We start from the raw sequence: 12892 nt of genomic DNA, 5'->3' as shown, positions 1-12892 counted from the left end.
TTAATCTACCATAGGTCAACTATGTATTTTCTAAGAGTAAAAATCTGTGGCTTCCTCAATAAAAATCAATCGCTTGATCATCGAGTGGATCCCATCACTCCCCTCTGTAAAAGCAGTTACTGAATAAATGTTTATTTAAGCAATTTAAATGGAATCGAATGTTTCTTAAAGTTGAAAGCCATGTGGGCCAGAGTTAGTGAGGAGTCCCAGGCAGTTGGTTTTTCCCCTAAAAACATGATTTTTATGTTCCAATAAACCTATTGTTGTGGAAAATCCCCTGCTTCTATAGCCTGGAATTCAAATACAGGGATTAAAAACAACAGCCTTCTTAACTGATCTTAGCTGCCTGGAAATTGTACAGAGGAGCAAAAGCAATCTCCACAGTGAAGGAGTTCAAACCCATTGTGTAAAATACACTCCGAAGCCCATTGCAAGGGCAGAATGCAGACCTATGTGGACTTTTAAGGCAGGACAACTGAAGTGTAAAGTTAAAATTCAGAAACGTGACAGCTGAGTGAACCTTAAAAATAAGTGTGTAGCCTGCAGGAAGGTACCCGAAGTCACTCTGGAGCTTGGTGCAGGCTCTCCCTAGCCTTCCAGGCACCACCCTCTGTGCCCTCATGGAGAGCGCTGCTTACGGGTCAGCAGGGACTGTCAACAGCCAGCTTCCCCCAAACCCCTTCACTTTGTTCTTTTGCTCCTTACACTCCAGGTAATAATCTGTCATTATGCCATCGATGGAAACCACAAGGAAAACGCTCTCGACTCCTTGGCTTTACACGGTTCTCTGCTGATGGACACCCCATCACATCTGCCCTTCCTCCTATGCTCCTGCCTTTCCTTCACTATTCTTCAGAAACTGCTGACCAGAATAACCTCCAAGGACTGCTTTTCTCGCCCAGTAACCTATGATCCAGGGCAAAACCGTGTGGGCTAGACTCAGGTCGCATCCCTAGTGGAGATGCCCTGTGTGTGTCTGTTGTGCACGTGGCCCCGTATGGCAGCATCGCTCACCATGGCTGCTGGCCTGGGGCCTCCGAGCTATACTGCACCATCGAGTCTGGCTGACAGGCTTTCCTATTCAGCTCACCCACTTCTCTCCTTTTGGAGCCACCTAAGGAAGCTTCCTTTTGCCCTACCTGACAGTGAACTTCAAGCCTTCTACTGAAGGCTCCATAATGAAGGATGCTCTATGCACTCATCTCTTTAAATCAGCCTTTTCTTTCACGCAGGAAGTACTCGCCTGTCTCTGGAATCTACAAAGTTTCACTGAACCCCTATGATGTTACAAAGACTTACAGTCAATTCAGAAGTTTACCCAATACTTGCATTTAATTCCCCCACGTACACTTGGATGCTGTGCAAAAACAGGCTGGGTAATTTTCAAGAACACTTTGGACACTAAATGATCTTCATGAGGATCATAATTTAGGGGGAAAGAAAAAAAGCATAATTGACATGAAGCTTAAGCCATTCTCAACCCTGCGTGATATTATTTCATGAGGCTGGAAATCATTTATTTTATGATTTATGGATGAAACAAACGTGAATTAGAAATAGTTTTACTTGAAATTTCTATGGATATCATAGTATGGATTCCCAGATGCTGATATGGAAGAGCTTCGTCTATCTAAAGAAATGCAACTTACATTACATTACAATGAATGTGTTCACTTAAGCTAAAATGCAAAGCCAATTTACATAAAGTAATCTAGAATGCAGTTTAGAAATTACACAGCCCGGGCTTTCACAAGGGATCATTTTAATAAATAACTGCTTTAGTCTATAATTTACAGTGGAGGCTATTGTTCCTTGTCAGTATGAGTAAGCCAAAGGATCCCATCATTCTATTAGTTATCCTAAGTCTATTTTGTAACTATGTTGTTCTATAAATTCTCTAATTCTTTCATGTCAGTAGTCAGTATCTTATAATATCTGAACAGAGATAATTTATGGCTTCTGCCCAAGTCAACCCAAAATGTTAAATTATTTTGAGCTTGTGTGGTAGAATTATGTAGGTTCTCAGTATATAGTTTGAGCTTAATAAATGGTCATGAATTGGAGTCATTAATGAATATATATGTCACCACAGATACGCCACAGGACTGACTTATTGTACATTTGCCACAAAGAGAAAAATCTCCAGAATCAGCATATGTTTGGGAATCCAGAAGAACAGATTTGACTTTTTAAGGACTTCTTTTTCAAAAGTAGAAAATATGAGGAAATTACATTGATCTATTGATTAAATATAACTCCCTCTCATCTCTAAATGAAGAATCACATACTAAAATGTCCAGAATTTTCCCACATGAACACTGACATGGCAGAAATAACTGGTTTGCAGCTACAGATCATGAGGGCAGTGACAGAAAACCATACACAAATAGCACGATTCTCTCGGGGCAATGGGTTTCTAGATCTTAAACGTTTGAGCTTTCTGAGGTCACCATTCTAGGGAATAATCTAAGATAACAGCAGCGGTTTGTATTCCAATGTCTTCAGACACTTTTAAATATCAAATTGCTGAATGACATGCAGGTATCCCAAAGAGAGATTCTAGAGGGGCAGGGTGTGTACCTGCCAGACCTCACTGTGAAACACACACCGAGAGAGAGGGTACGGGTGTGACACGCCAATGATGTATGTCCTCACACACTCGCAGCAAAATGCACAGGGTCCTCATGACATACAGATGGTTTATTCACATTAAATTTATTTGGTATTATTAAAAGAAATTAATTTAGGTAGCTTGAGATAATTAACCGTATCTTAGGTGTGCCAAAAATACTTACAGATATCTTACTCGTGTGTTCATTCATTTGCCACATAGAAATTGAGTTCCTACCATGTGGCAGGCTCTAAGATGGTGTCTCTGAATTCAAGGGACATGAACATGACAGCCACTTAAGATACTGTCTAGGGGCACCTGGGGGGCTCAGTGGGTTAAGTGTCTGCCTTCAGCTCAGGTCTTGATCTCAGGGTCCTGGTATCAAGCCCCATGTTGGGCTCCCTGCTCAGTGGGAAGTCTGCTTCTCCCTCTCTCCATTTCTCCTGCTCATGTGCTCTCTCTCTCTCAAATAAAATCTTTAAAATAAAAAGATACTGTTGAGTAAATAAATAAATGACAGAGGCACCATGGCCCAGTGTGGGAGGACATGTGTTTGAAGGTGCCTTCAGGGAATGCCTGGGGTGGCTCAGTGGTTGAGTGTCTGCCTTTGGCTCAGGTCGTGATTCTGGGGTCCTGGGATCGAGCCCCGCATCAGGTTCCCCATAGGGAGCCTGCTTCTCCCTCTGCCTATGTCTCTGCCTCTCTCTGTGTGTCTCTCATGAATAAATAAAATCTTTATAAACAACAACAACAAAAACCCTAAAAAACAAAGGTGGCTTCAGCAAAGATAAGAGAACAGGGATCCTTTATGAGCTGGAGAAGAAAACAGCACTAGGTATGACTGATGAGATACTATGATGGTAGGGAAAGCAGGAAGAGGCTGGTATCAAAGTGAAAGCCAGGTTTCCCACCAAGAAATGAGAAAGTGATCATTACGTTTATTTGATGGGTGACCCGGGGAGAAGGTGGGGAAATGTGGGAGCCCTGCATTCAGCTCCGGCCATGTCTTAGGGGCATACTGTGGAATGTCCAGGAAAGCTGTTGGGCCAGGATCTACACAGTAAAAAGGGGAGCAAGTAGGGTTTGGATGGGGTGTGACAGCACACGGCAGGGTCTGAGTCCTAGGACCAATGAGCAGGAGCAAGCACAGAGTGTAGGAACCCGAGGCTTCAAAAAGAATGAGGACACACATGAGAGTTTCATTTTGTCTCAATTCTCATGAACTTGGATTATTCTAAAGTTATTTCCTACGAAATGATGAAGTTGGAAGGTTAGCCCTGTAGGTGGAGACTCCCAGAGCAGCACACTTCGAGTTCTGAACCTTTTCTTGGTGCGTTATTGTTCAGTTGTCTTTTCCCACCCTCTAGAGCTCCTGCTCGCATGCGTACTCATTGCAGGATCCTTCTGGCAGTTCCAGAGTGGGTTCTTCCAGTCTACTGTGGCCAGTAAAACCTGCTAACAAAACTTACCAGAACTGTGTAAAAATGAGACCCAGCCAATGAACAAGCACATGCAAGGTGTGTCTTTGGGTAAAATTTCTGTGTTTTATTGTGTGGCCTGTATTTCTGACCTTTATCTTAGTTGCTCATAGGCCTCTCTGGCTCTTCCTTGAATATCTTAGGTGGATAAAGGATCCCAATTAGGTGTCTTCAAATAATGGCAAGTGTTACTGACTATAACTGAAAATCAGTTCTACATTGGGTGAAGGGAGTCAAAAGGTACAAATTCCCAGTTATAAGAGAAGTAAATCCTGTAGATACAATGCACAGCATGGTGAACACATTTAGCAAAACTGCTCTGTGTATTTAAAAGATGCTAAGCAAGTAAAACTTAAAAGTGCTCATCACAGGAAAAAAAAATTAACTACGTGTAGTGACGTATGTTCATTAAACTTACTGTGGTGATCATTTTGCAATCCATACATATATCAGATCACTATGTTGCATACCCCAAACTAACAAGCACAATGTTGTCCATAAAAAAAAAAATTCAATATTGGGGATGAAGGTGTATTACCTGCTCATCAATGTCATTAATATTTCCTGTTACCAATTCTTTGATGTACATTGAAACTTTATTATCAGCTCTCAATGATTCACCATTATAGGTGCTTATCGGGCCCATCCCCCAAAGGTATCTACACACCAAAGTGGAACTTTCTATGTGAACAACAATCTCTATGTATATTACATATTTTCAATTCAAGTGTTCTGAGCAAATATAAAAAGAGACTATGTTCAAAATATTTTAAAATATGTACAAGAAAATAAACCTTCTCTCTAACAGCATTGATTTTCACCAATCTTTTTTTATTCCCACAAATTTTGACGAATTTATGGTCAAACTATGGTCCTATTATGATGTCTCCTTTTATTCATAAACTACAGGTTTCTTGGCCTAACAGATTCTCCAACCCAAACAAGAAACTTACATGCTTAAATTTGGACTCAAACATAGGTCTGCTGTAGCCAGATCTGCAGGTTAGGTGTCTCATTATTTGTTTGCTGGCTTCAGACTTGCCTGATCCTCTTTCTCCACTAAAAGAAAACAGAAAGAGAAAACCTAAGTTTACCATTTTGGAGAATGTAGTAAACAATTCAACTAGCAGAGATCATTCTTAGATATGAAGATGGTGAGGGAATGACAGCACAACCTCTAATGAGTGCACGGTATCATCTAACTCTTTCCTTTGATTTGTTCATCTGAAATATTTAGTACATATGTATTGTGTCACACACAGTATGGTGTACTAGATGCTGAGGCAACATACAGATTTCATGCAATGTCCCTAGATGCTGGGACATCATATCAATGTGATGCAAGCCTGCCATCCAATGTTTCACAGGGTAGAGCCACACATATAGGTGTATTACAGCAGACAGGTGTCAGGCTGAAAAGAAAGTCACCGTCCACTTGTCCTCAGCTTCATCAATAAAGGTAAGTGAGGTGGACCCCAAGAGGCAGCCTCTACAGTGAGACGCATGTGTCCTAGAGCCCCACCACATGACCTTGTTAAATCTTTCTGAGCCTTCCAGGAAAGACATTACATCTTCCTCGGGAGATTCATGAAAATTTTCTAAGCTTTCCTTGTCTTTTCTTCAAAATGAACACAGAGAAAACATCTCCTAAAACTAAGTTATAAAATGGTCAGATGTGACCAGGTGAGTAAGGTCCCTGGCATGCAGCGGGTCCTAAAACGGCCAAGTTGCCTCGTGAGGCAGCTGTTGGTCTAACCTTCCATGTGTTCTGTTTTCCTTCAATCTAGGAATAAGCACTAACCAAACTTGTTATTCATAGTGACAATACCTTTGCTATTTCTCAGGCATACTTCATAACTCATCCAATTCATTATTTAAAGATTTATTTATTTATTTTAGAGAAAGAAAGAGCACAAGTTGTGGGGGGGCAGAGGGAGAGGGAGAGAATTGCAAGCAGACTCCATGCTGAGTGCAGAACCTGCCACAGGGTTTGATTTCATGATCCTGAGATCATGAGCTCAGCCGAAACCAAGAGTCAGAATAACAGAATAACAGAATAACATTTCTGACATGAGAGGAGAGGTGAGCTGATTCTTGGAGAAGGGGTAGCATGGGAGGCAGCATTCATTTAACAAAAAAATCTCAATCAGTACTTCCTGAGCATGTACTGTGCAAGCTGAACCAGGTGGTGAGTCTATCACGGTAGATGAGGCTAGAGGTCCACATGAAGACCCAGGCACCTGCGAAGGTGTGAGGCTGCACTGGAGGTTGTGAGAATGACCCCCTTCCACCCCACTACTGTGTGCACTCCATCACGACATGTAGGTGTAGAGAAGATGATCACCAGTTCTCTTAGCTAGCTAAGATCACATGCATTTTAACCATCCCATAACATCTCAGAATGGCCATCCATATTCCATGCAAACTCTGAGTAAAAGGCAAGGGAATAAAACTAAAAAATGATATGGGATATTTTATGAAAGAGTTGACTCTTTAGGATATCATATTAAAACTAAAAATCCTAGTTCAGTGTATTCAAGAAACATTCCTTGATCTGAAAAACCATCAATGATTCAACTAGAAATTGACCAAAGTTTTTGGGTGGTGCCAAACATGGACCCATAAGAATTGTAAAGCTTATCTGAACAGCCTTGTCTGCTAAATCTGCACATGATAGAGACAGACCCTATACTGCCTATTTCACAAGTTACTTGTATGTTCAGCATATAACATTAATTTAGATTTGCTTCCCACACTGTTAGGATAATGGATTTTTGTCACTTGTGCTCTAACAATTAATTAAAACCATCCATCAAGGACTTCTGAAAATTAAAGATAAGATAGATTATGGTGAACACCAAATTCTCAGTTACAACCCAGGACAAAAATCTGAAAATTAGGGCAGCCTGGGTGGCTCAGCGGTTTAGCGCCGCCTTCAACCCAGGGCGTGATCCTGGAGACCCGGGATCGAGTCCCACATCGGGTTCCCTGCATGGAGCCTGCTTCTCCCTCTGCCTGTGTCTCTGCCTCTCTCTCTGTCTTTCTCTGTCTCTCTCGTGAATAATTAAATAAAATCTTTTTTTAAAAATCTGAAAATTATTAAAAAACTATTCCTCAAGATGAAGCCTAGTGTGCTGGTGGGGCCTATAATTATCAACAAAGTGAAAAATAAAATTAAAAATTTTAAATAAAATTTTAAAATTCCTGCTCTCATCCTAAGTTATATAGTACATCTATTCCAGAAATATTTGTATGTTGATCTCCAAATTTTAAATTATCCTTCATAAATGCTGCTTATAAAACACAATAGACTTTCTTGGGGTGTCTGGGTGGCTCAGTCAGTTAAGCATCCAACTCTTGGTTTGGGCTCAGGTCATGATCTCAGTCAGGGTCTTTAAGGTGAGCCCCGTGTAGGGCTCTACACTCTCCAGATAGTCTTAGCAGAGCCCTACATGGGGAAAGACTCTTTCCCTCTCCCCATGCCCTTCCCTCCTGATCTCTCTCTTTCTCAAATAAATAAATCCTTTAAAGACAAACTAGAGGGATCCCTGGGTGGCGCAGCGGTTTGGCGCCTGCCTTTGGCCCAGGGCGCGATCCTGGAGACCCGGGATCGAATCCCACGTCGGGCTCCTGGTGCATGGAGCCTGCTTCTCTTTCTGCCTGTGTCTCTGCCTCTCTCTCTCTCTCTCTGTGACTATCATAAATAAATAAAAATAAAAATATAAAGACAAACTAGACCCTCAAAAATGACCTTTAAACAATGTATTTAGCTAAATTCTAAATTTACAAATTTTAATAAATTAGTATAATACGTGCAGAAAGCCTTTATCTTAGTCAAGACAATCAAGGAGACAGAGAAGCCACATAAAAACATAAATTATGAAAGAAGAGAATGATAGAAATAATAAGTCCTATAATAATATTATTATAATAATAATAATAATAGATTTTTTCTTCATTTATTGAAACCTGAATGGGGAAATCCTTTTTTCTTTTTTTAGAAAAATTGATATATACATGGCATTATTAGCCTTTAAAAAATGTCCCAAAGAAATACTGCTTCTGCAGGATATTAACAAGTCCTACTGGAAAAACAATTCCATGAGCAAATCCATGTGAAAAAGCATTGAGTTAAAGATAAACAGGTTTATTTACTAAAAGAACTTGCTAGATACTGTGAAATCTGTAACAGGCAGATTCCCAAAGGACAATTCATTGGCAACTCAGAACTTTGCTATGGACCAATGTCTTTCAAAAGAATTCAGTGGATTCAATAAAAATTTAGGAAAACCCATGGATTCATGGCCATCATTTTGGGAAGCCTGGGATGGGCTGCTGGAAACCCCAGGAGCCAGCCATGTACCTGAGGAGCCAGCCATGTACTGGTATCTGGGTGTGAGAGTGGGGGAGCCTCATTCAGGCCCAGAAGCCAGACTGTGGGCTCATATCCCACATACAGCATCCACTGGACCCTAGACTAATGCATCACCATTTGCTAATTCGTACTCTTGGGCTCACAATCCCAGATTCACTATTTACTAGTTGGAGACCCAAGACAAGGGGTTACTCCTCCGAATAAACAGTTATCTGACACATAAAATCATGATGCTGATAATAATACCCATCTTATAAGATTGTTAAGCAATGGATAAGGGAATACATGGAAAGCACCTTCTGGAGGGTCTGACACTTATTAAGTTCTCAATAAACATCAGTTGTTATTACTGCCCATACTAGTGTATATGCCCCACCATCTCATTATTTTAGAAATGCTCCCCTTTTTGGTCAAAGTTAGACTAGAGAATCCACCAGGTAAAGCAGGTAAGAACACAGTCACCTGACTGAAGAATAGCTATGGCCACCACTGCCCCTACGCCTCTCTTACCCTGGGAACACTTTAGAACAAGCGTAAAAGCAACTCTTTGCATGCTATTTTGAAAATCAGAACACTGAAGTTTGCAAGCCATCCATCTGACCCACTATGGGACTTCTGATCAAATTGATAATGTAAAAGTGCATAAATAAATGCTTATTTAAGTACTTAAATGTCTTCTGGGTTCTGGCCAGGTGTTCCTGTTTACTCTCTTTCATTGCACTTTGATGAGTTATGCAAAACTTTAACTGATTATACCTCGGGCAAAGCCTTGAGGATTTATAGAAGTCCCCTCTGGTAGACGTTGCTCCTAATATGAAACATAATTCTCATGCAGATCTTATTTGAGTATCTAAATAATTCTTTAATTCTTTATCAATACATAATCACATTTCACCTCTACTTCTTCAGTTCCTGTGTGTCTGTGTGTGTGTGCGTGGTAAGTGTGAAGCTTTGTTTCAGTGATTGCCCTGAGCATCTGGCTATTTATTAGCTAATGTTGCCATTATATTTCAGTATAAAATACTTTTGGGCAATACTTTGGTAAAATACAAACAAAGGTATATACCTAGAAGCAGGTGGGAAAACCCACAATCGCAAGGTAATATAATGTGTACCCTGTATTTTGGACAGTACCACATAGTGGGTGCTAATAGTGGGTACCTTTCTTTCCCCATGATTTCTGAGGTTTGAAAGCAAAAACACTGGTTCTAAGCAATAAATCTTCAAAATGAATTGAGCTTCAGGTTAAGTGCATGGATATTGATTTAGCCACACTTGGGGCTATTTCTAAGAAGAGAGATGCTCCTCCTTGTAATGAGTCAAATGTATTTATTGCAAAGACATGGGACTGCCTCACGTCCAAGCTCCCAGTGCAGCACTGAGCATTGAGGGGCGAGGGGGAGGCAAGGGGCGGCTCACCTAAGGATGAAGCACTGTGGGCGCTGCTCCTGGAAAAGCTGGTGAAAGGCTCTCTCAGCGCAGGAGAAGATGTGCGGTGGCAGGGACGAGCAGGGCTGCCCGGTGCTGCTGAGATACAGCTGAGACACCTGCCAAGCAGTGCAGGAAAGAGACAACCATGAGAAGGTTCAGGCTCTTCCTCGTCAGGACACAGTTGACTTATTTCCAATGTTCAAACTGCCAAGGAAGCTCTATTTCTGAGACTCATTTGTAATTATGAAACGTTCAGGAAATTATGCCCTTTTCAGCATGTTTTAAATGTTCACAATGCTAAAACAGAGGCAGATATTTGATCCTTCATTACTTGGTTCACAAGCTTGAAATTATTCTGCTGTCCTTAAGCAGAGCAATTCACACAAATCCAGTTTGATAGAAAGCCACGAAGTAAGGGGCACCTGCGGTAATTGCATCACATGCAACAACTCTCGGAAACATTCCATTTCAGTAACGTGAGACAGAAAGGATTTTTAATCCAAGTAGAAACCAATTGCAGCTGAAACACAGAAGAATTTACAAACTTCTCATAGAAACAAAAATTAACTTAGTTACAGTGACATAGTGATTTATGAGGATTGCCATGGGGCCAGCCTCGGTAGTTCTTTTGAGTTTCTAGTAAATTCTGTTACATTAGAATACACACTGGATGATGGGGAGATGTCTGAGTCATGAAGAAATATCAGACAAAATTAATTTTTCTTTTACAAAATAACTGGCAAGTAGCCTTACGATGTCAGGGTTGGGAAGTTCATCAGAAGATGGAGGGATGTGTTCAGACAAGATCAAAGTGCATCCATCCTGTCATGGCGGCCTGGGTCTTTGGCTCTATGGGCATTAGGGGGCTGATGGGAAAGACCTGGATGAGGCATTTTGACTGGATGGTCACAGCGCATCAGGAGCACTTCCCTGATTCTAGGGGTGGAATGGAGGTTACACAGGTGAATGAATACCTTTGTTTGTAGGAAACGCACAATGCATGTATTCAAGGTTGACCAGTAAATCATTTGAAAATGGCTGGAGAAAAACATTGTTTGTGCTATTTATCTGCAAATTCATAATATGTCTGAAGTTATTTAAAGTCATAGGGAAAATACTTTTTTTAAAAAATAGGATACATGGATTGGGATGCCTAGGTGACTCAGTCAGTTAAGCATCTGACTCTCGATTTTGGATCAGGTCATGATCTCAGAGTCATTGAGCTCCGTGGACAGTGCAGGGTCTGCCTGAGATTCTCTCTCTCCCTCTCCTTCTGCCCATTTCCCCACTTTCACACACACTCTCTCACTAAATAAATAAAACCTTTAAAAAAAATAAAACTGAATAAATGATCTACATTTATAAGAAATAATTGAATGAATCTCACAAACATAATATTGAAGTGGAATCTATCAGACATATGAGAGAACATTCATTTATTTATTTATTTATTTATTTATTTATGATAGTCACAGAGAGAGAGAGGCAGAGACATAGGCAGAGGGAGAAGCAGGCTCCATGCACCAGGAGCCTGATGTGGGATTCGATCCCAGGTCTCCAGGATTGTGCCCTGGGCCAAAGGCAGGCGCCAAACCGCTGCGCCACCCAGGGATCCTGAGAGAACATTCTATAAGATAAAGTATAAAACCAGGTAAAGCTAATCTACGCTGTTAGAAGTCAGGTCAGTGGTGATGATGAAAGATGATCAGCTGTCTACATGATGAGATGAAGTGCAGTGAGTGACACAGGCATGTGACTTGGGGGTCAGGCTACTATTGACCTTCGGATGCTACATAGAAGAAGGAGGTCCCCAGTTGACCTTGACCCCAGTTGACCTTGACCATGGGTAACTGAGACCATGGAAAGTGAAACCACAGGTAAGTGGGACAACCATATATGTGAACATATACAAGACTGGATGAGGGGCACCTGGGTGGCTCAGTCAGTGAAGCGTCTGTGCCTTTGTCTCAGGCCATAATCCTGGGGTCCTGGGATTGAGCCCTATATCAGGCTCCCTGCTCTGCTCTCTCTCTCTCAAATAAATAAATAAATAAATAAATAAATAAATAAATAAATAAATAAATAATCTTTTAAAAAAGATTGCATGAAAGGATAATAGTTTTGGGAGAGTGGTTGTCATTGCTTATGAAAAGGCATTTGCCTGTGTTGATAGCACACAAAACCATCTAATCTAAGACATCATATAATTATAACATAGCTTTATTTTCTGTTCTAGACAGAAAACAAATGTCACAGTTGAAGTAGGGCACTGTGTGTTCTTAGCACATCTCTATAGCTGTATCCCAAGCTCAGGAGTGTATGTGACCAAGCACTTCTTTATTTGAAATAGTTCTCAGATTTTTGTACTTGAATTATTCCTTTAAAATGGGTAACAAGTCTATGGCCATAAAAAAAATTAAAAAATAAAAAAAAATAAAATGGATAACAAAATAATTGTTGATAGTGATGTATACATTATAACTCATAAACCAACCGGGCTGTTCTAGTCCAGCTCTATTTCTTTGCAGGATAAATTTCTGTTCCTTTTGCAAACTTGTACTAACACCATTTCATGTCCCAAGTCTAACATGGGCCTAATCAAATTTCAACAGAATGTTTTTATTTATTTTTTTTTCAGAATGTTTTTAAACTCCATTTGTAAAATCTTATTGAGAATTTCCTTAGACATTACAAACATGGCAAGACAGAAGAGATTCAGGAGTATATACGACTCCTACTCCATTGCTTCAAATCTCACATCTTCTCTTAAGGCCAAGTTTCACTAGACATTAGACATGTAAGGGATCTTGGGTATCTAAGTTTTTTCATGATAACCAAACTAATAATGTTTCTCAGATCCCTTCTCTTAAAAATCCTCTCCTTTCCATACAGTGTTAGACTTTATATTGTAGAATATTCCATTGCTACCACCTGGTAATACTTAGCTCAATGCTGATTCTATGCTTTATAAGTAATGTAAATACAAAATAATAATGC

At 40.4% G+C, this 12892-nt stretch overlaps 1 protein-coding gene across 1 annotated transcript in view; it reads right to left on the bottom strand.

Annotated features, from left to right (window-relative positions):
* MYO16 (myosin XVI) overlaps positions 1-12892 on the bottom strand; it is a 481192-nt gene that overhangs the window by 276645 nt on the left and 191655 nt on the right. The window contains exons 13-14 of the mRNA XM_038570035.1: positions 9884-10011; positions 5043-5148 (exon numbers count right to left, since the gene is read on the bottom strand). Of these exons, the coding sequence (XP_038425963.1) occupies positions 5043-5148; positions 9884-10011 (234 nt within the window). The remainder of the gene's footprint in view (positions 1-5042; positions 5149-9883; positions 10012-12892) is intronic.

This window comes from Canis lupus, chromosome 22 (assembly GCF_011100685.1).
Source record: "Canis lupus familiaris isolate Mischka breed German Shepherd chromosome 22, alternate assembly UU_Cfam_GSD_1.0, whole genome shotgun sequence".
NCBI lineage: Eukaryota > Metazoa > Chordata > Mammalia > Carnivora > Canidae > Canis > Canis lupus.
The sequence above is the reverse complement of the archived record's forward strand: the minus strand, read 5'-3'. Positions and strand labels throughout refer to the sequence as shown.